Source organism: Melanerpes formicivorus, unplaced genomic scaffold, assembly GCF_026170545.1.
Source record: "Melanerpes formicivorus ecotype bairdi unplaced genomic scaffold, bMelFor1.0.p_v2 SCAF_25, whole genome shotgun sequence".
In the NCBI taxonomy this organism is placed as follows: domain Eukaryota; kingdom Metazoa; phylum Chordata; class Aves; order Piciformes; family Picidae; genus Melanerpes; species Melanerpes formicivorus.
Genome location: NW_027142377.1, coordinates 11,200,521 through 11,223,911, shown reverse-complemented (window position 1 = coordinate 11,223,911; position 23,391 = coordinate 11,200,521). Strand labels below are relative to the sequence as shown.

Below are 23,391 nucleotides of genomic sequence, written 5' to 3'. Positions count from 1 at the left end.
AGTTGTTTCCTGACTTCCAGTCTAGCCCATTGCCACTCTGTTCTCTTTGCCCTTCTGATCCTGTAGTTTAAAACAAAACTGTTCAACTGTGACTGTCCTATAGCTGTTGTAGTGGTTTGAGCCTTAACTGGAGTTTAAGAGCTCAGATGGTAGCAGGAAACCAAGAAATCCTCCCCCTGCCCCTGAAAAGACTGGAGATAAATCTACCAAAAAATAATCTGGCATCAGTTTGGAAGTAGGAGTAGTAAAATTTTTAACAAATATATATATAATAGTAACAGGGAGGGTTTACAAGGGTAAGGAATAAGGATGAATGGGAGAATATGCAAAACCAAATATGGATGGCCTTGTATCTCCCTTGATGTATGGATTTCAGTCCTTTAGAGAAGCATGGATGAGGCAGGGAGAAGATCAGGCCCGATCACATGGCAGAACCAGGAGGCTAGCAGCAGCGGTGGGTCCTGTCGAAAAGGTGAGGCAGGAGCAAAGAAAGAGGTGGCTGCCACGCCCCCCCCTTCTATAGTCTTGCTGGAGGGGGAGTGGAACAGACCAACTTAGTCCCCAGGGACCCCTCCTCCTGGGAGGGGGAAGCCAAGTCCTGGTAGATCAGGTTTCTTCTGTCCCCTGGGGGAAGCAGGGCTCTTGCAGCCCTTCCCCCCCAGGATGGGCGTAACCCAGCACAGCTATCAAGAAAATGAATGCTTGTTGTAGTTCTTGCACAATAGAAGCGATTGCTGTGTATGCCATCTGGAATTTTTTGTTAAATGCTAGTATGAGTAATAATTAATTGGGTAATTACATAGAAATGTCCTTTCTGTCTCATGTCCATATGGACAGTATAGGCAAAAAATTCTGAGCCATAGCAATGTGGAGTGGGACTTAGGAGCAATTGATCTTTTCAGTGAGTATTTGTAAACAAGGTCAGCTCATCAGGCACTCAGGAAGTCTCTTATGAAATGTGATGCTGCCTTCATTATTCCTTTAAAGCATTTCAGTGTAGGACCAAAGCCAGAAGGCAGGTTTTATCTCTGCCATGCTCATGGGAACACACAGCAGATTTCTCAGGACTTGAAGACCCAGAGATGAGTATTAAAAACCTCAGACCTTTAGTCTTTTATTAAAGCTGTATGTTGTTTTCATCTTCTGAAAACTGATCTTTTCCCTGATTTTAGTCACAATAATTTGGTGAATTTAGGCTAACAATCCATTCAACTTAGCTAAAATAGCAAGCCAGACAATAATACTAAGAGATGTTCCTGTTATTCCCATATAGAATACTGACAGCCTGAATATTGAGCCCCACACGTTCTGAGAAATGCTGAATATTTTGCTTGATTGTGTTGGGAGTGATCTAATATAGACTTAAAAATTCAGTTCAAATTTTCTAGTTGGCAGGCATGTCAGATATGTCTGCTGTAGACATATGGAAATTCCAGGGTATGGAACACATGGCACTGGGACCTGAAGTGCTGTGTAGATAGAATAGATGCCAGTGATTGCCTTGCCCAGGGAGTTCATATGTCACATTGCTGTGTGGGAGGGCAAGATGGAGCTTGTGGGACAGCACTGTGCCCTGTGCAGGGGGAACACTGAAGAATCCTTCTCATTAGAGACCTGCCTGATGCCTTTACCCTGATACCAGTGGCCCTAAGGAAGCCAAGCTGTGCTGTTGGCTTTCCTCTTCTGGACTGTGCTTAACTAGTCTCACAAATGGAGGTAACAAGTTGAGTTAATCACAGAATGTTAGAGGTTGGAAGGGACCTCCAGAGATCGAGTCCAACACCTCTGACAAAAGCAGAATCACCTGGAGTAGTCCACACAGGAATGCATCCAGGCAGGTTTTGAAAGTCTCCAGAGAAGGAGACTCCACAACTTCTCTTGGCAGCCTGTTCCAGTATTCTGTCACCCTCACCATAAGGAAGTTTCTCCTCATTAATGGCTTTAGTTGGAGTCTTGCATGGAAACTTGTGTTCTCCTAAGAGGACTGTGTCACTGGGAGCATGACTCCCTTTAGGAAGCCATAAGAAATCTGTGTTACCATGTGGTTTGAAAATAGAACTTATTAAAATGCTCTATTTTTTTTCTTCCAGCTAATGCACCTTTCAAAACATTTGTCCTGAAATGGATAGCTTCTGTAGGAGTATGATGCTCGAGTGCCTCCAGTGGTACTCTGCTGATGCAGGGGTCTGTCTGCGCATATTTCCCTGACTGCATCATGGTACTTGGTACAGGAAACATTTGCCTTGCCTTGGTTCATTGCCTGTGCAGAATCGTAGCATGTGCTTTCAGATATGGGGGACATGGCAGAAGCAGCTTATTTCCTTAGTGTTTGCAGGTGATATATGCTGCCTCTTTTAGTGAAGAAAAGGAACAGCAATGCCAGAGCACTGAAAGTAGTAAATCTGTAGTCCTTCTAGTTAATGTGAGTCAGTGTTTCAGGGTAACCAAGTGTTTGTTTGCAGTGGTGCCTTAGTAGGCAGTTGCTCGTTCTTGGTGTTATTAGAAGAAAATCTCGAAGGACAAAGTGGGAAAGGATGGAGAATTGCTCTGTTCTCTTTAATATCTTTATCTGGGCAAGGGAGTTGAGTGCACACTAAGTTTGCAGGTAACACTAAGGTGGAAGTATTGGTGTGCTTGAGAGTAGGAAGGTTCTGCAAAGGGATCTGGACAGGCGCTGGATTGATGGGCCAAGGTCAGTTGTATCGAGTTCAGCAAAGTCAGATCCTGCATTTGGACTATGCCAACCCCATGCAACACTACAGGCTTGGGGCAGAGTGGTTGGAAAGTTACCTGGTAGAAAAGGTCCTGGGGGTGCTGGTTGAGAGCCGTCTGAACATGAGCCAGCATGTGCCCAGGTGACCAAGAAGGCAAACAGTATTGTGTGATTTTAATTAACGTCTGTGTAAGATGAACTTGAGTCTAGTTGGAAGCATACAAACACATCATTTCCACCATGAAGATGTCTCCTGCTATACTCTTAATTCTGTCACATTAAAGCATTCAAACAGCAGTAGTTCTGCTCTTAATATCATGCAGGAGTGTTGTTCAAATTTGGGTCTATTAGTGGTGATGTACCAATGTAGGTAAAATTCTTAAAGAGAGATTATGTTGCTTTTTCATGTCCCTACCTGTTTGGATCAGAGTTAATGTTTTTTATATGTCTGAATACAATAAGAAAGTTCACATGCTTTTAATATGCTTTATAATTGCATCCTCACTGATAGGATTAACTACTGCATTCCTCAAAACTTAGTACAAATAATTGGTACTTCAACATGAAGTTAATTACAGATGAATTTTTAAAAACCCTCTCTCAGCTATAACTTGTTAATGAATGCTTTTTCCTACAAGGTCAGAAATCCTGTTTAGCTCACAGTGGAAGCGCTGCAAGGTTGGAGAGGACATAGGACTTTGTGAATAAAAAGATCGATGACACTTACATTCAGAGTGGAATGTAGTCTTGAGTGGCAACATCTTTCATTATCATATGTTATAATGAAGAGCAGTCAAGATCCCATGAAATACATCACTAACCAGAAAGATAGGAACAAACTGCAATATATGACATGTAGAACAGAGTGAGTGAAAGGATGGGAAGAGGCAGAGGCATTTATGTAGCAGTAGGTAACAGAGCTCCGGCTGCATCCTTTAATGCCTCTGTCTTGGGCGGGGGGGGGGGGGGGGGGCTTTCAGGGACCAGTAATGCTGTCCAGCTGGTGCTGCCTTGGCTGCTTTACAATTCAGAATTAAAAGCTGAATGTTTAAAATACTCCTGAGGCACCACATTGAGTGTAACAAGTGCTCTGAAACCAACCTTGCAAGGATGAAACCAAAACCAGATGTAAATGCAGAATGCTTGGGAAGAGCAGTGAGAATGTCACCATGGCAATTTTAAGATAAAGAAGGTATTTCTAGCAATACCTGCTACTTTCAGGTGCAACTGAAACTCTGATTCAACTATTGTGCAGAAACATTCTTGGGAAGTATTTTAGGATTTCAGTTCTAAGCCACTAAAGGCTTCTTTTGATGCTTAATTCTACTTCATAGCTCAAAACTTTTGAACTTCTGTAGAACTGAAATTGCATGGTTTGGGATTTTTAGGTGGTTTACTGAGGTCCTATTGTTTTGACTAGAGATTCCTGGATTGTGGTGGTAGAATGTGGCTTTCATAGTTATACTTTGCTTATTTTGTGTTATTTCATGTCAGTGGAGAGACAGTTTTACACACTGAGTTGCTGTTCCCAGCCAGGGACCTGAATAAGGCTGTACAGAGTTTTTGGGCCATGTTTCCTGGATACTGCTATGGAACGTGTATTATTTTAACGTAAGTTTGTCTGAAATACCTATTAAGTGGCAAATATACATAAAGAAATAACTGAAAATAATTTGCCTTTTTAAAAAAGTCTTTTGATAAATTGTTGGTTCTTCTGAGTGATTTGTATCCTCTGGTTGCTATCTATCATGCAACAGTTTCAGTATCTGAAAGAATTTTTCCAGGAGGGAACTATTTTGCTTTCCTGAGCAAACACAGTCTCTTCCAGAATTCACTGTGCCCTGAAGAGTAATAAAAGTTACTTGGGACTTGGAATTTTCTTTAAAACTGAATTTTGTTAAAGAGTGCAACTGGAATGTTCGGTAGAGCATCATAGAACAGATACTAAGATACTGTCACATTTTACACAAACATGCCCAGTTCTAGGAATGTGTTACTTGGAGCAACCTTCAGAGTGGTTTCTGTAGAAGCACATGAGCGATTCCATTATACAGGTCCCTATTTCAAAGCATACTTAGGTCTTCGTTTCTCTTCCACATTGGAGCATATGGATCAAAGCAAAGGCTTGTTCATATCCATCTGTCACTTGACCGGCTGTCATACATGTTCTCTCTCAGTTTTTACCCATGATGTGAGACTTTACTGTGCAACCTTTATTCCTGTCGTCTGCAAGCTACCCAGCAACCAAGTAACCTCATCAGGAGGTTTAAGCTGATATCCTCATTCTCCATAAATAGTTCTGCTGAAGTTCATGCTGATTGTGGTCTTTTTGAGCATAATGGTGTAGACCTGAGGATGTGAGTGCTGGTGTGTGGCTGAGTGCTGGTGTGATATGTTCTTCCATCTTTAGGTGTGCCACAATTAGGCATATGGTTACTGTTCATACTTGCTTCCTGCTCTTTGTCACATTTAACTCTGCTTAAAACAACTTACTGTTTTTCTTCTGTCCTTTTTGCTGATGAGTAGTTTTCTGTCCTAAGTACTTCAAGGAAACATTGTTCCAGCTGCACCTTTGTGCTAACAAGGACCTGTGATTTTTTGACTGCCGGAACTTGTTTGTGGAGCTAATGGTCAACAATGTAGAATCATAGAATCAATAAGGTTGGAAAAGACCTCAAAGATCATTGATTGATGTAGGCTAGAGCTGTGCAGCAGCATATGTACATGGCAAAGTAGCCTGGGTTTGTGTGAGTAACAGCATAAAACTTTCCATATAAAACTTAATTGGAAAGAAAAAGGGGTTGCTGTCTTCCAAGTGGTCTGTTGCTTCAAGGTTTTGTCCATTTCCTAGTTGGTATTTGCTGGTCAGACCGGTGGTATATCAATTGTATATCTGGGAAAAACACATGACATTTTTCCTGATAAAATGAATGCTTTGCATCTTGTGAAAGGTAAGAAACTGTCATCCAGTTATTGGATGCCATCCAGCCTTTCAGGACATGTTACTGCTATGGGGTTTGGAAACAATCTGCTCTGGCAGTTTGGAGTGATCTTCCTCTGCCTGCAGACACAGGGAAAGGGGAGAGATGGGGCGGCCCCAGTGCTGTAACTCAGGTTTGAATGTATGGAGAAGAGTCTAAGAAGTTTTGTTTTGTCTGGTTTTCAACCATTTATTACAATTTGATTGGATGGGCAGGGCTTGTTGGCTTTGCTTTTATCATTTTGCTGTTGCTGTGAGAGCAAGGCAAAGCAGTAGGTATTAATATTTAATGAAATATTCTGAATCTCAGCTGTAGTCACATTGCCTTTTGCCTGGATTAAAAAGGGTGTTGCCTTTTCATACTGTATCTCTTTGTCTAAGAAGATAAATTTCGATTTCATAAACTAATATACTTAATCCTTGAGTTAATTATATTGAGATATGGTTACCAGTTGTTTGAATATATTTGTAATGGAGCAAGCTCAGTGGTTTATTGTTTTAAAAGTAACTATGCTGAATAGGAAACCATTTAAGTAGGTGGTTAGCCCTTTACTGAACTGATTCATAACAGTGCTTGATCTTCTAGGTACGTTAACAGCTGAAATAAGAAATGGACCCATCACTACTGATGAATTTTGGGGCTTTGTCGTCCCATTTTGGAAAGCTAAGTCATGAAAAATGTCCAACAACTAAACCAAAAATGGGGTGAAAATAATTATCAAGCTGAAATGTAGAGCCTCTGTGTGTGTGTTAATTAAAACAATGAAGAAAAAGTACGTTTGTACATGATATATCAGACTATATGGATAAATAAGTCAAACTGCATCAAGGAGTGAAGGTTGTTTCTATCATTAAAGCAAAGGAGAATGAAAGAACAGAATAACGTGTGCCATAGTAGAAAAAGGTGGTGAGCACTTGAAGGATGAACTTTTGGTTCTGTCATTCAAGTAAACCAAAAAATGCAGTCTTGCCTACATAACATTCTGTATTAAGCTTAAAGCCAAACCAGACCTACTCTTTAATGACATAAAAATCTATTGCTGCTTTGCCCTGCAAGAGAAAAGGCTATTCTGTAGTAAGAGCAGAGATACGTTTTTTGGTTGTTTTTCACTTATGGGCACCTTCCTAGTGACTCTTAAATCTCTTAGATTTGAACTGCTGGCTTGGTCATGTAACCAAGGAACAGGAGAACCAAGTTGAATGGAGGAACTTGACTTTTAACAGCGTTGTTACTTTATTGATACTACACAGTGTGCAAAGAATTTCATAGAAACACAGGGAAATTAAACCTGTTGTACATCATTTTAATAGAAGCTTTGTGACTAAATTCCCTGCATTGCAATGAAAGCTGAGTCAACATCAGAGTGACGGATTGTTTGTGGCATATGTGTTTAGTTCTTGGAATCAACATTGCAATACTCACTCTCTGAACTGCTGACAGAAGTTCTTGGTGACTAGATTTTGACATCTATGGACTTCTCAGTACCAGGAGTATCTAGCCCTCTGTTTACACAGCACTAGCAGCTGTGTTATTGCAGACATATTTGTATGTATATTTCCTAATGAACATTTTCAGAATACTAAGCTGCTAATTTGTCCAAATACAGAAGAAAGGTTCAGTGTGATGTCAGAAATTAAAATTTTCTTTTGCAGATCCTGTATTTCTGTAATACATTGAAGGAAATGGCAATCACACCACTGTGTCACTGAAAAACTTTGCTGGTTTCCACGGGGTGAGAATTTCACACAGTTAGGCTCTTCCCCTGCAGAGGGTGCTCTGACGCAGCCTGCTGCCTTCACTGAAAGCAGTGTTGCTCTGGAGAAGAGTGACAAATAGTAGAGAGACAGATAATAGTGTTTTATTCTCTAGGACAGCTGGAGTAGCAGAGTGTTGTTACAGAGGTGAAGTTATTCCTGAATTGCTTATTCAGAGAAGGAAGCAGGGTATTGGTGGTGAGGATGCAACCTATAGGGTTAGGAGAAACGATGAAATTGAGCATTATTCAGGCTTGCTCAGCTTCAATTCATTGTGGTTCTGTGTGCCTGTCCAGGCAGGGTTCCATTACACCATCACAAATGACATTTTTCATAGAAGCACTACATTGTTTAGTGTGTGGTGAAAGCTTGCTCAGACGAGGCAGTGGGCACTGCATAGTAAAAAGATTTCTGTAGCTTTTGTTTTCACCAGCCTTACCAATGACTAAGACAAGAGTGATTAACCAAGGCCATCAAACACTGCTCTGAAAGGCGGAGATTTCGGTTTCTGCACTAGTGTGGCAGTTTTAGGCTGTCTTTAAAATTGAGCTGCAGAAGTAGAAAAATATAAATAACTCACAAAAGAGTATTCTAAACTCATTTCATTGGGCAGAATGTCTGGTACAGAAGCAAGTGTTCTATGAACATCTCACACATTTTACTTCCATTCTCATTCCTTCTTTTCTTCTCTGGTCTGGCTGTTTTGCTGGGAAGATAACGCTTCTGGCTGACCTTGAGATAAGGCTAACGCTGCTTCTCTCCCAGCTTCTCTCTCTCTTGGTACAGGGGGGTCTGTGAGGTTTTTGGGGGGGTAGTGGAGCAGCTTCCCTGGTCATTTTGATCAGGGCAGGTTTCTGTACTCTTTTCTGATTGTAAATACCTGTATAATATTGTAAATACTGTATATTTCCTACATATTGATTGCATTCCATTGTAGAGTGTAGTTTTTGCTTGTAAATACAGCTTCCATTTGCTTCCAACCGAGTCAGTCGTGCTTAGTTGATGTAATGGGAAATTTCAACCCACTACAGATAGATTTTCAGCATGATGACTGTTAAGTAATTCAGGCAAGGCCCTAGGGTTTTGCTTGGTACCCAATTTGAGACCCTGGAATATGACTTGCAGAAGAAGTGATGTGCGCTGAGCTGCTTCCTGATCTCATTTATTTCTGTTCAGTAGTGAAATCTGTCCTATAATCATAAATGTTTTTAAAATCAGGCCTTACTGTTGTCTCAGAATAGGCATTTGAATTCCTGAATGCTTCTAGTGTCTTTATCTAACCTGTGGTCCAGCCACCCTTTTCATGTGATGTATTCAGCACTCCTGGCACACTGGAGAGGTCCCAGAGGACTGGAAGCTGACCAACGTTGTGCCCATCCACAAGAAGGGTCGGTTGGACGAGACAGGGAATTACAGATCTGTCAGCCTGACCTCAGTGCCAGGCAAGATTATGGAACAGGGCATCTTGAGTGCAGTCACACAGCACTTGCAGGATGGCCAAGAGATCAGGCCCAGCCAGCATGGTTTCAGGAAGGGCAGGTCCTGCCTCACCAACCTGATCTCCTTCTATGATCAGGTGACCCACCTGGTGGATGTGGGGCAGGCTGTGGATGTAGTCTACCTAGACTTCAGCAAGGCTTTTGACACAGTCCCCCACAGCAAACTCCTGGCCAAGCTGTCAGCCCACAGCTTGGACAGCAGCACTCTGAGCTGGGTTAGGAACTGGCTGGAGGGCCGAGCCCAGAGAGTGGTGGTGAATGGTGCCATATCCAACTGGCAGCCAGGCACTAGTGGTGTGCCCCAGGGATCAGTGCTGGACCCCATCCTGTTCAATATCTTTATTGATGATCTGGATGAGGGGATTGAGTCCATCATCAGTAAATTTGCAGATGACACCAAGCTGGGGGCAGGTGTGGATCTGTTACAGGGTAGGAGATCTCCGCAGAGGACGGTGGAGTCATCATCCCTGGAGGTGTTCGAGAGAGGACTGGATGTGGCACTTGGTGCCATAGTTTAGTAGTCATGAGGTTTTGGGTGACAGGTTGGATTTGATGATCTTTGAGGTCTTTTCCAACCTTATTGATTCTATGATTCTATGGACAGAAGGGCAGAGTTCAATGGCATGAGATTCAACACATTTAAGTGCCAGGTTGTACACATTGGCCACAACAACCCCATGCAGTGCTACAGGCTGGGGTCAGAGTGGCTGGAGAGCAGCCAGGCAGAAAGGGAAGCCAGCAGTGTGCCCAGATGGCCAAGAGGGCCAATGGCATCCTGGCCTGTATCAGGAACAGTGTGGCCAGCAGGAGCAGAGAGATCATTCTCCCCCTGTACTCAGCACTGGTTAGGCCACACCTTGAGTCCTGTGTCCAGTTCTGGGCTCCTCAGTTTAGGAAAGATGTTGACTTGCTGGAGTGTGTCCAGAGAAGGGCAACAAAGCTGGGGAGGGGTTTGGAGCACAAGCCCTGTGAGGAGAGACTGAGGGAGCTGGGGTTGCTTAGACTGGAGAAGAAGAGGCTCGGGGAGACCTCATTGCCCTCTACAACTCCCTGAAGGGAGGTTGTAGCCAGGTGGGGGCTGGTCTCTTCTCCCAGGCAACCAGCACCAGAACAAGAGGACACAGTCTCAAGCTGTGCCAGGGGAGGTTTAAGCTGGATGTTAGGAAGAAATTCTTCATAGAGGGAGTGATTGGCCATTGGATTGGGCTGCCCAGAGAGGTGGTGGAGTCACCATCATTGGAGGTGTTTAGGAGGAGACTTGATGGATGCTTGGTGCCATGGTTTAGTTGATTAGATGGTGTTGGATAATGGGTTGGACTCAAAGGTCTCTTTTAATCTGGTTTATTCTATATCCTGAATTCATTACAGCTTTTGGTACTTTAGTGTTTGGGCTATCTTTTCTGGACCATAGGGAAGCTGGAGAATACTCTTGTTTTCATAAAGTGCATGATGACAGGAGCTGTTCTGACAATCATTTGGCAAAATTCCTACTTCAAACAGCTCCCCCTAGTCATATGTTGCCACTGTCTGCAGGCTTGCCTAGCTCTTCATCCTGGTTTATTAGGTTGGTTAGTTTGCTTCTAAGGTCTTGGTGTTGCTAAAAAAGAGCATCTTTTATTCTCTAAACACTTATAAATGACCTTCATGAGAAAATTCAAAGAGTGCAAGCATGTCCCTTTCAAGAGGTTTTGTTCTAGGAAACCTGCCAATCTTCAACACCAGCATTTCATCTCTCTGCCCTTGGAAATCTTTGTCACTGCATCAAGTAACTCAAAAGTTTGTTTGAAATGGCTTCTTTGGAATGAACCATTTTAAATACCTCACCAATTTCTTCCCCTTCTTAAAATAGTAACTTTGGACTGTAGTCCTGAATCCCTTCATAATGTGCAAGTTAGCACCTGTGTAGTTAATCACACCTTCATGCAGGTGATCACTACCCTCTGACCCCTACAGGAAAGACATCATGCAGCTGAGTGTCTGTGACTATGCCAACAAATGATCCCAGTTTCATGAATTCTGTTGGCAAGCCTTTTCTGTGGGGTGCATGCAAACTTTGTAATGGAAAAGAAAATGTGTTTGCAAGTGGTGAGTTGAATAGCCTGGTAGTATTCAGTACTCATCCTTTCTTGCATTAGTGAGACACTGGCAATTAGCTGCAAAAGCTAGATGTCAGGCATAAAATTAATGACACATTTGTACATAAACCTGCCAGCCAAATTACTGGCTCTCTAGGATATATTTTTATTTAAAATAATTCTTAATTCACATTACAAAAATCTACATGGTCCCTGCAGCAGGCTGCAGTGTAGGTGTTCAGAAACATCTGCCTGCTTGAAGTGTCCAGGGAGAGGAAAACTTCAACGAAGGGGGAAGGGAAAGAAAGAAATGACATGAATTACAGGGGAAAAATGACATGTTTGATACTTTCTGACAGCCCCTTAAGCTGGAGGGAAAGAGGAGAAGATGTGAGGATTTATGAGTTTAGGAACATGTTTATAATTTGCCAGTAATTCTGTTCTCACTAAGCACATCACAAAATAGCAAAACTTGGGTGTTAAGAAATTACAAGGTACCACTCTGATACTATGAGCTGCTTTTGAGAGAGACAGTAGTTTGGAGGTAAGTGCATTGCCTCAGCAGTGATCTTGAAGATCTGATAGTGAATATGCTCAATTATCTACATAAAAAAACAGAGATGATTTGACTGAGGTCTTGCTGTACATTTGAAAAATGGCCTAGTTTTTTATTATTAAAGCACATGGTTGGAAAAGACCTCTATGATCATCAAGTCCAACCATTATCTAGCTCAGTCAAGACCACTACCACACCATATCCAAGCAGCTTTGAAATGCATGCATGGGTGGCAATTCAACCACTTCCCTGGGCAGCCCGTTTCAGTCTTAATTCATTGCCCACAGGTGTTCAGATGTAGCTAGGTGTTACTCATGTCTAATCCTAGAAAGGGGATTGATGTTTGTCTGTTTTTTAAATGGGAATTCCTTGCAGTGGAGAATATCACCCAGCTCACTGCGCATTTAATGAGTTAGGGAAGTGACATTGAGATGATCATTGTACAAATGAGATGCTCTTTAATAAGTAGCAATGCCAATTTGGAAGGAATACCTTGAAAATAGTATGGACCAGTCATTTTCCAAAGATTGTTTCCTTGGTTTAGGCCTTTTTTCAGGTGCTCATGTCTTCTAAGTAGTTGTAGATCTTTGTTTAAATTTTGTAAAACCAGAGGCCAACTCATATCTCCCTGTCCTCACTGGAGGTGTTAACTTGAGTGAAAGGAAGATGCTGTCTTCAGTAGAATTCTGCTTTTTGTCCTGTTTTTTGAAGACTCAATAACAAAAAAATGTATTGCTAAAGGATAGATAGTGAGTCAGCAGGAAGATGTCCAAAACTAGTAGAAAGCTTAGAAGGAAAGATCAAAACTATTATCCATGCAACAATAAAAACAGATAATCAGTGAATCTGCCGCTTTGCTTTCTGTAAGCGGTAATTGCAAGTACCACGTACCCTAGGTACCTTGAGAAGGTGAGAGTTTAGGATGTCAAGTTTGCCTTTGTTTTTGTAGGAAGAAAGATTGATTTATTTTTAGAAAGAGTTTGGAGTTGGGGGGAGGTTGGGTTTTTTGTTTGGTCTGGTTTGGTTTTATTGCCGTTGCAAAAAACCCAGGAAATTTCTTCAGAGAAATCGTCTGAAAATGAGTTGTAATCCAAATGTGATGTAGCACCACGCAGTAACTGCTGAAGAGCAAAGAGCATGTATCAGATCTGCTTTCATTAAATATTAACAGCCTTCTTTAAAGTAACAATTTTTAATTGCAAAGAAGCATTGAACCAAAATGTGTTCATGCTCCAATAGCTCCTTAAATTGCTTGGAGCTTTGATGTTAAGTGTGTTTATTTCTAAGTGAGTATATTCATAATGACAGTTGATAGACCATGGGAATGGGCTTTACCATTGGTGTCCTTGCAGCACTGTTGCAGCTCACATGAATAGGTCTTTTTTTTTTTTGTTTCCCTGTCCTTTTTTTTTCTTAATCAAGCTTTTCATAATATTAATGGAAAGTATAAAATCTAACTCTTAGAGATGTTACAAAGCCGATTTGACTAATGTAGACCTGTAGGAAATCAGGTAGCTTACCCTTGAGAGTTACTTTTGGTTGACTCAAGATCTTCATGGTAGAAATAACGTGTTTGAATATTTCCAACAAGGGGGAAGTTCATCTTACACAGACACTAATTAAAAAAATGCTTGACTAGGGAAAAAAGGAAAGCTTTCAAACCACAGTTTGAGTTCAAGCTGGGACATGCTGCAGTCAGTGAAGGCATTGAAGATGGAGGGTGCCAGTGTGCAGTAGCTTAGAGATGGCTAACAGGGCTCCAGCCCAGCAGCCAGGTCCTCTTGTCCTTTGGAAACTTTCATAGCCATTGAGAAGAGGTTACCCTGGTTTTGGAAGCCAAGCAGGATCAGGATGGCAGAGATGACAAAGTATATTGGCAAGTTTCATACATTTACCTTGGTCAAGTTGTTAGACCAATGAGTTATTTTAGTGGCATCCAAAGAGGTACCAGACTTTCTTCAGAAGAGGCAGAGAAGGTCTGCCAGAAAACTGGAGCTCTAACACACTGGAAGAGGTTAACACCATGTGGAAGGAAATTACCTTGTTCCAACCACTAGTACTTGCTCTCAGACTAGAAGCTTCAGTGTAACTTCTGTATTCTGCCAGCAGCATTCATAGCAGTAATTAGTTCCAAGTAGTTCTAACCTGTTTGTTGCTATGAGATACTACAGGTACATAGAAAACTCAGTGGGGAGGCAGAGGCTTCTCCCTGTACTGTGGCCAGTCTCACAGGTCTTCCATTCCACTGGAATGGTTCTGCAGCATCAAGGAGGGAAAAGCTTTTGTAAATGGCACCAAAGTACTGGAAATAGAGAGACTAACTCAAAATAGCATGGTTACATCAGCATTAGCCAGGGGCACAGATCAGTTACAAGAGATTTTCAGAGTGCAAGATAATAGACAAGATTAATAGTAGGTATGATTATGCTGAGTTGGCCTGGCTCAGTTTATTTCCAGTGAGTATTGTACTACTTTTCCTGTAAGTACGCCATGCTGGATCCACAGAGGAGCAGGTTCTGGTGTTCCAGAAAACCACTAGTAGCTCCTGTCAAATAAAGACTGTAATCACTGTAAAATACCCTTATGTTAATCTGTTGCTTCTTCCCCATTATAGCTGCATTTATAACACACCAAACATTACAGCATTATGTAAGTGAGTCCTGAGAAATTGCAGATTTTCTCATCGTGTGGAATTTGCCCAGACTATTAGCTAGTGTAATCTGCTTGATCATTTGCTGAACAACTGTCATTAGCAATTCTAGTCAGCTGGCCTAACAGTAAGAAGAAAATGTGCGTAAAATGTCAATGTATCCAAAGTATTTTGACTTGAGAGTTTTTGGGGTGAGATTTTTGTGGCAATCCGAGGGATGGGTTTGGTTTTGCTACAGAAATTGGCCGACAGACGTTTTGTGCATATGAAATCATATGTATATGCACTTCAGCATGGGGGGCAGCTGGACAGCCAGCTACCTGATCTGTGCTCAGGTGTCAGTGCTTGCATATGGTATGTTGATAGTAACAGTCATTCTTGCATGCTGTGAAATGAAACAACCTCTAGTGCTAGTCTAAGGAACTTCGTGCATACTCACTGCAACACGGGGAATGTATCTTCTTCTCAGTAAGGTTTGCTCAGTGCTGTGTAATGTAATACTTTTAAAATGGTGATGATTCCCTTTTAAGAACACTTGGAAATGGCCAGCTTGCAGCTCTTGGCAAGTCTTCCAGCTGCCTGAAGTACTTGTAAAATAAGGGAGGCTTTTAAAGGAAATTGCAAGAGTTCTAGTGATACTTGAAGGAATTCACTGTGTTTTGGTCAGGCATTTTTTCCAGTTCTTGCATAATCAATTAATTGGTATTTCCCTGTGTACACCTATCTTTTGAGAATTACACAAACAAAGGGAGAATGGTCCTGTGGGGTTGGTCCTCCCTTGCTGAACCTCATCACCAGAGAACATAAAAGTGTTGTCTTTTAGATTCTTGATTGCATTTGCTATCTGCAGTTTTCTTTCTTCAAATCCTTTTCTGGACTCTGGATGTGTGTTAGTTTGAGATGAACTCTCCAGCTGAATGGCCTTAACTCATTCCCTTTACTGTAGAGGCTGCTTTATTTTTACCAGGCTGTATAAAGACAGAGATTTCAAGTAGAACTGGATTGGTCAAAGCATGATGATTCTTTATGGTCTTCCAATAGGATTGCTTTAAAATGGCCAAGGTATGGGTTTAACTGATGGTTTTAGGTGTGGAGTTGGTGGTCAGAGGCAATAGTATTGTACTCTTTGTTCAGGTCTATGCTACAGCCATTTGTTTTAAGTACAGTTTGTGGGTGAGGGGTGCTAATCAGTTTCTAAACATTATAACAAGCTTTTATTTTCCAGAAGCCTGAATTGGTACATGATCAGCAACAGTTCCTCCTCATTTAAGCCTCCTGTGGCCTTAGATATAATAGATGTGGAATGAGAAATAACTTCCAGTTGCATTCTGTGCAGTGGAGTGGGGGCTAGCCAAAATTCCTAGTCTGCCTCGTGAGCCAACTCGACCCTGTAGGGACAGACATGTTACAAGTTAAAATACAATAGGCTTTTTTTGCTGTTTCTGGCTCTCTGGTGTGTTTACTGCTTTGGGAAGATGGGACACGAGCTTGGCAGGAAATCCTCTTTTGTCTTGTACATTCTGTAGGTCGGTGTGGAGATAAAAGCTCTTTTGAATTACTGAAATGGCTGGATTTGGGTTTACTTCCCATTTACTTTTTTCTTTGTGGGAACAAGTTTCTGCAACATTGCTTAGTTTTTTCCCCTGATGTATGGAAGAAGCTAAATGGGATTTGCCTAGCCTGCTTTAAACAAAAAGACATTCTGATAACTTTTCAATAAAACTACACTTCTTGTGATCCCATGTTTAAGTAAACTAAATTCTACTTGAAGTTTACCAAAACTAGTATTAACAGGAAAATCGACAACAGATCTTTGCATTGTGTACTAGAAAACAACAATAACAACTTCAGACTGGTTTGTTCATTCTGGGGTAATTCTCCCTCTTTAGGGGATGAAGATATTTAACACAGATTAGATATGAATAACAATGTAGCTTTGAGGTACATAGACTCAAATGCTGTGCTAATGCAAAACAGTAATTACCATATTTACATTAAATGCTTGCCAGTTACATATACAATAAGTGATTAACATGCAAGTAGTTTTTCTCAGGCTTATAAATAGAATAGACTAGAATGGAATTAACCAGGTTGGAAGAGACATTCAAGATCATCGAGTCCAACCTATCATCCAACACCATCTAATCAACTAAACCATGGCACCAAGCACCCCATCCAGTCTCATCCTAAACACCTCCAGTGATGGTGACTCCACCACCTCCCTGGGCAGCACATTCCAATGGCCAATCACTCTTTCTATGAAGAACTTCTTCCTAACATCCAGCCTAAACCTCCCCTGGCACAGCTTGAGACTGTGTCCTCTTGTTCTGGTGCTGGTTGCCTGGGAGAAGAGACCAGCCCCCACCTGGCTACAGCCTCCCTTCAGGTAGTTGTAGACAGCAATAAGGTCTCCTCTGAGCCTCCTCTTCTCCAGGCTCAGCAACCCCAGCTCCCTCAGCCTCTCCTCCTAAATAGAAAGGCGACACTGAAATGCTTATTTGAGATTGTGTCACACAAATCTTGAATGTATCATATTCTGCTAATGCACCCTTCCTGTTGACATTACTCTGAGGAGTCCCTCCAAGAACTCTCGTCACGTATTCTTACAGAAAAGCTGGCCTTCAGTGCAGCAGGTTTGACAGAAAGGCAGGCATACAGACAAACTAATGTGTGTTTAAACAAGCAGTGTGTTTAAAAATACAAAGGAAATGCTAGCTTTCATTAAGTATCTCTTCCTCCTTTTTCTAAAACTCTTCCACAACTTCTGCTAAATATCCAACAGGCTAAAAAATTTCTGTTGTCAGGATGCTCAGAGCAGCTAGTGAGCAGGCAGCAGCAGTGCAGGTTTACCCACAGCCACAGGCTCCATCTCTATTCTGGGCCACTGTGCCGACGCCTGAATAGGTTTCTTCACTTCTAGCCCACTCCCTTCTTGGCCTGTATCCTCAGACTACAGCTGGATTTCTCTTTTCTGATTTAATGCTCTGAAGTGACATGTTACTTGGAGCTGATTGGGTGGCCTGGCATGGGGTCATAATAAATGTGCTAAAATTCCCCTCCCTTGTGCTTTGCCTTGTTCTCCCTCTACTGCTCTCTTCTTCTTTTTAGTGTGTATGAATATGCAAACAGCACAGACATGCAATTAGGTGCAAACATTTGATCCTGACCCAGTGCGGACTTCTGCAGGCAGTGGTTTTGGTGGTGTGTCTGGCAGCAGGCACAACAGTCTCAACCCCTTTGCCCAAGGAGGTGCAGAAGTTCCCATGGCAACACAGGGTTCCCTTGAGCAGACCTTCAGTGGCAGCAGATTTTTGGGTCAGATGGCTTCAGGTTTTTACCCCAAGCTAAAGCCTAGTTTTGAGAGTGAAAAAACAAAACAAAACTAGAATCAGATGAAGGCCATTAGGAGAAATATCCCTGTAATTCTTGAGTCCTCTTGACCTTACTCTGCACTGAAATACTGGTCATTCTTCCCAGGATTCTCTCAAGGATCTCTCCTGTGTTTTCCCCAGAACCTGTTTTCTCTAACCTGCTAAGGCATTGATTGGTCTTGCTAAAGTAAAGATGCAAAATGCGGGGGTTTATGCCACAGGGACTCAAATCACGTCAAGCCAAATTGTTTTCAAACCCTTTGGTTACCAAGAGTTTTATCCTTTCTGCTAGTTTTCTCTGCAGCATTAAACCCTATAAATTTGCTTTCAAGACCCCTTTTTTACTACTAGCTTCTGGTAGCAGGAACAAAAGTGCAGGCACAATGGAATGGCTCCACAGTAAGCTGTGAGATGTCTTTACAGGCTACTGGAGGCTTTATCTAGATGTGAGTTTCAAATTTTAAGTACAGTATTGCTAGCCCTTACAATCATGGGGAAAAACAGACAGCAGTGGAAAAAAACTCTGTATTTCCTCTGCAACCATGTAAATATCAGGATTTATGAGAACCTGACAGTACTGTTTCAGAATATGACATTATTTTAGAGGTATTTTACAAATCTTTGCAGTCCTAGTCCATATGCTGTCCAGACATAAATACAGTCTGCAAAAGCAATGTTCTCTCCATTATTTTATGCCAAACAGAGGGAAATAAAGTGTAAACAAGCCAGTGCCTTTATTTTATCTCCCTCTGAATAAAAGCACTTATGTCTCTTGTTCTGATGTGACACTGTGGTTAAGGTGAAGAGAAACAAATGTACTCCTAAACTTTCAGTTTAGTTTGGGGTGTTCAAAGTATGGTGGTTTTTTTGGAGTAGTGTATGTATCATGTATTGCAGATGCAAGGTTCCTTAAATAACACTTCCAGATCATCTCTCTAGGTTATAGTCAGGCCTCATTCTGAAAAATGAACGGGTAGGCACATGTGCCTCACTTGTGAGATGCCTGCTTGGAATACTGTACACAGCCAGGCAAGTTCTGCGAGGATCTAAATTGGGACAGCGCAAACGCAGGTCTTCAGATGCCATTTTCCAGTAACATGTTGAATGGAATGAGCCTGGTTGCCTAGGTAACAGTTCAGCATCACCTAGAAAGGTTCATTTTAGTTAATGAAATGATAGGAAAAGAATGATTAATCCAGTTATTTTAACTCCTAGGAGTAAGCCACCATGAACATGAAAATAGAGTGGGTAGGTAAATTTGTCAGGGAAGCTGTTTCAGGCAGACTGAGGAAGTGCTCCAAGTGGTATCAGCTGTGATGCTTGGAACACTGGATGTGTTTGGGGATGCTGTTTCGGGTTGGTTTGGGGTGTTTTGGGGAGCAGATGTGGCAGTTGGGGTGAATAGGGCAGAGGTTACAGGGACATGCAGTACTTGAGAAATAAATCATGGTAGGAAATGGCTATTTGGGGATCAGTGAGTCTGGAACAAGAGTTCAAGTAGTGTAGCTTTAGAAACAGATTTTTGGATTTGAAGAGTAAGCTCTGTAACTGTCCTGTCCCAGACTAAAGTAGTATCCTTATTTGATTTGGATGTACCTTATGTAACATGTGAAGTGGAGGCTGCTGCTCTCAATCCTGAAAAGAAGTGGGTAGCAGCACTGAATTTTAAAATGGATGCTATAAATGACAAGCTAGTCCAAGTGCCAATTGTAGGTAATCTCTTGCACACATTGGGTGATCAGAGATTCATGGCACATGTGAAAGAAAATGAAAAAAGCTGAAGCAAGAGGAGGACACAGAACCTTTTCAGGCCAGTTGATCGGGATACTAATTAAAAGTGAAATAATTTGAAAGTACACCTTTTCCAATGATACTGGATAACATCTCCTACTTTGGAGGGAAATGAGGAACAACTATGAGATGTAGTACTTTTAGCAAATACTGGTGTCCTGCTTTCTTAGCTTGTTAAAAATATGCTTCCTTATTATCTTGGAATGTTCTGTCAGTTGAGCAAAGTGAGGAAAGATCAATGAAGGAAGTCCCATTGCAGAGTATGATTGTCTCAATGGAGAGCTTAGCCCCTATAGTCATGCAAATCATAGGTAGGGAGGAGTTCTGTAACACTTGCCTACCTCCTGCATTAAATAAGGAATAAAATACATTCATCCTATCAAGAGTTTCCATGGAGCTAGATTATTTTAATCATATTTTCATAAACTGTGCTTTATTCTTATTCCTGGGAGAGTGTATGGAGCTAGCAATGAATAAAGTTTGCTCTGTGCGCTTTGCAGTCACTGTCTTCATGCAGTGGAACTTAAGAATTGGAAGCAGCCATGGACGAATTGTGGACTTATGTTCAGTTGTGAAGGCTGGCCAAGGAATGTATTTCTTTTGTCTTTGTCCAGGACAGACTCACCTATAAAATGAGAAAAAAGAAAAACCTCTTTGCTTGGTCTTCTAAAAATAGTACATATTATTTTAAGATGTTCTCTTTTTGCCTTCACTCAAGGACACCCAACTATATTAGATGTTTTTGTTAAAGAGGCTTCTCAGATTCTTCATAATAAGGAGCAAAATGGACTGGGCTATTACTAGGCTGTTTTTAATCTGTTGAAATACCTGGTCTGTCTTTGGGTCTTCAGCACAGAGGGGAAAGGCGGGTTCTCCAGTTTCGTCGTGTACTATGTGCTGTCCCTCTGTTATACTCCTTACCAGAAAGTCTTTGTCATCCGAAGCAAACACTAAGGGAGGTCATTCACAACCTGAAGCAAAGGAGAGAAGTGAAGATATGTAAACATCTGACAGAAATATTTGATTTTTAATTTCTGTGTACTGAACTAGTGCTCATCACACTTTGAGTATGAGATTCTTGTATCTGCTTTGTCTTTCCTTTCCATTTAGAACCTCTGTTTCAGGGGTCAGATGAGAAAGAGCTCATGGAGCTCTATCATTGTGAGTCTGTAATCTACCAAATGTACTCCTAAGGTTATATTAAAAATACATGAGCAGTAGGCTGTACCTGCTTTCTTAATATAGCATTAAGGATGTGTATTTCTTCATATTCAAGAGATTGTAGTGGAGTTTTAAGAGGAGGTCAGTTGTGTAGCTCTTCAGCGCAGGTTTGGAACTGTCCATGCTAGCGATGAGACCTAGGGATCAAGTTGGCCCAGCTTATGTCTCTGTATGCAGCATCATCTGGTGCAATTCAGGTGTTTGTGCACCTCCTTTTGTCACTTGATAGTTTATTGCTGGTGGGAATCAGCAAATTACTGCGGGGAGGGTGGGGGTGTGGGTGGGAGGGGGGTGTGGAATACAGTGGCTATGTGCAGGAGCAGTAATTTGTGTTCTGTACAGTGTTACAGTGTGCTGTGGAAGAAGGGAAGCAAGGCCCAGTGTAATTAGAGATCTGATCATAATGCAAATACATGCAAGATCCCTACTTAAGAATGCTGTTATAAAATTCAGTATTTAGTACTATTTAATATTGCCTTGACATTATTTTGATTTTTGTTTGCTTTGTCTCTTTGCTGCTTCTGAACTTAATAATCTTCAATTCAGCTTCCAATAATTTAGCTGTCAGAAAAGGGTAAACTGACTGTTAGAATTCTTTTTTTTCATAACATTGTTAAATTATGAATGGGAGTTAAGGCCTTGTGTTGAATCTGCAACATTACTATACCCTTGTTTAAATGCTGTTAGTAAGGACTTAAAAGGGGTTATTAGAATCATAGAATCAGTCAGGGTTGGGAGGGACCACAAGGATCATCTAGTTCCAACCCCCCTGCCATGGGCAGGGACACCTCACACTAGATCAGCCTGGCCAGAGCCTCATCCAGCCTCAACCACCTCCCTGGACAACCCATTTCAGGGCTTCACCACTCTCATGGTGAAGAACTTCCTCCTCACATCCAGCCTGAATCTCCCCACCTCCAGCTTCATTCCATTCCCCCTAGTCCTATCACTATTTGATATCCTTAGAAGTCCCTCCCCAGCCTTCTTGTAGCCCCCTTCAGATACTGGAAGGCCACAATAAGGTCACTTCGGAGCTTGTAATAGGGGCTCCAGAACTGGAGGCAGTACTCCAGGTGGGGTCTCACCAGAGCTGAGTGGAGCAGGAGGATCACTTCCCTCGACCTGCTGGCCACACTTCTCTTGATGCAGCCCAGGATCTGATTGGCTTTGCGGGCTGCAAGTGCACATTGAGAGCTCCTGTTGAGCTTCTTGTCCTCCAGCATCCCCAAGTCTCTCCCCTCAGGGCTGCTTTCTAGCAGTCACTGCCCAGCCTGGATTTGTGCCTGGGATTGCCTCCACCCAGATGCAGGACCCTGCACTTGGTCTCATTGAACCTCATGAGGTTGGCTTGTGCCCACCTCTCCAGCCTGTCCAGGTCCCTCTGGATGGCCTCCCTTCCCTCCAGCGTGTCTGCTGCACCACACAGCTTGGTGTCATCAGCAAACTTGCTGAGGGTGCACTCAATGCCACTGTCCATGGCACCCACAAAGGTGTTGAACAAGCCTGGTCCCAGGACTGATCCCTGAGGGACTCCACTTGTCCCTGGCCTCCACTGGGACGTGGACCCATGGACAGCCATTACAGTGAATCTACTGTGGGCTAGTCAGATGTATGTAATATGGTGAAATACTTTTTGAGATACCAGTACCTTTTGTATAGTTTGTTTTCTTTTTAAAGGAGAAAGGGGAGTTTCCTTATTTAAAGACTGCTTCTTGCAGCTCTTTAAAAAAAGGCAAAGGTAGCAGAAGAATAAATCAAACATGTGCAGTGCTTTTTATTCTAACACTCTCTTCTTTTTCTTGCAGGAAGTCATGGCTGAGTAAAGTTGGAAGCCCAAGTTCTCGCATAGATCGAACAAATTTTTCCAATGAAAAGGAGATCCCAAAGCTTGATTTCACAGGATTTAGTACTAGATACTAAAAGGAGAAAACATCACGAAGAACTAAACTACGAAGTTTTTGCTGCATGTTGTCTTCTGTGCCTCAATAAAATGGCACAAGAGCGTTTGGATGCTTTCTGTATTAGAGAAAAATAGAAATGATCCCTGTTGACACGAAGTAAGAATTCTTAGTTGCTGTGTTTGACCTTTTTTACAACATGAATGTCAACATCTAGTATCTAAAATGCCAATATCTAATATATTGCATCTTGAAAGCCAAATAAATGGTTAAAAGTGTCAGTGATTATCTGTGCACAGTGCAATGTCTTCTATATGGCCATGTGGCACCTAGTCTTTTACACTGTGATTCGTGTTTTAGATACAAAATAATAAATTCATGTTCTACTGTTTGTAGTTTCACCAGAAATACTTAACTACAGAACTATCCCACTAGCAACTTGGTATTGTGTTATTTGTGATGATTGGTTAAGATACAGTGGTCATTTCAAATAGATGTGTGTTACCTCAAACTAAGATTATCTAACCACATTTGCAGGTTTAATTTCAGGGAAGGATACTTCATACTCTGGCATGGCGCTTTTTGTCTGCACAGAACAAGGTGAACCTAGAAAGGTATTGCTACTGACTACTACATTTATTTTCTCTGGGCCTTTTTACATTATTCAGTAAAATATCCTTTCTGGGATTTGCAGGAGTTATTCATAAATTGTTACAGTTCAAAGTGCACTTCACTTCTGTGATTACACACAAGCATCCTTTGTTGAAACCATTGTCAATAACTCTCATTCAACTCAAATGGCAAAGTTCAAGCAGAGTGGTAGCTCAAGAGCTCTTACATCCTCTCTGGAAATTGTATCCTGCTGAATAGAAGTAGTTTACC

At 41.8% G+C, this 23,391-nt stretch overlaps 1 protein-coding gene across 1 annotated transcript in view; it reads left to right on the top strand.

The window, feature by feature from the left end:
• Positions 1–22,822, top strand: part of ACYP2 (acylphosphatase 2) — a 36,891-nt gene extending 14,069 nt beyond the window's left edge. The window contains exon 4 of the mRNA XM_068153324.1: positions 22,417–22,822. Coding sequence (XP_068009425.1) covers positions 22,417–22,531 — 115 coding nt within the window. The 3' untranslated portion in view covers positions 22,532–22,822. The remainder of the gene's footprint in view (positions 1–22,416) is intronic.
• Positions 22,823–23,391: the final 569 nt, after the last annotated feature.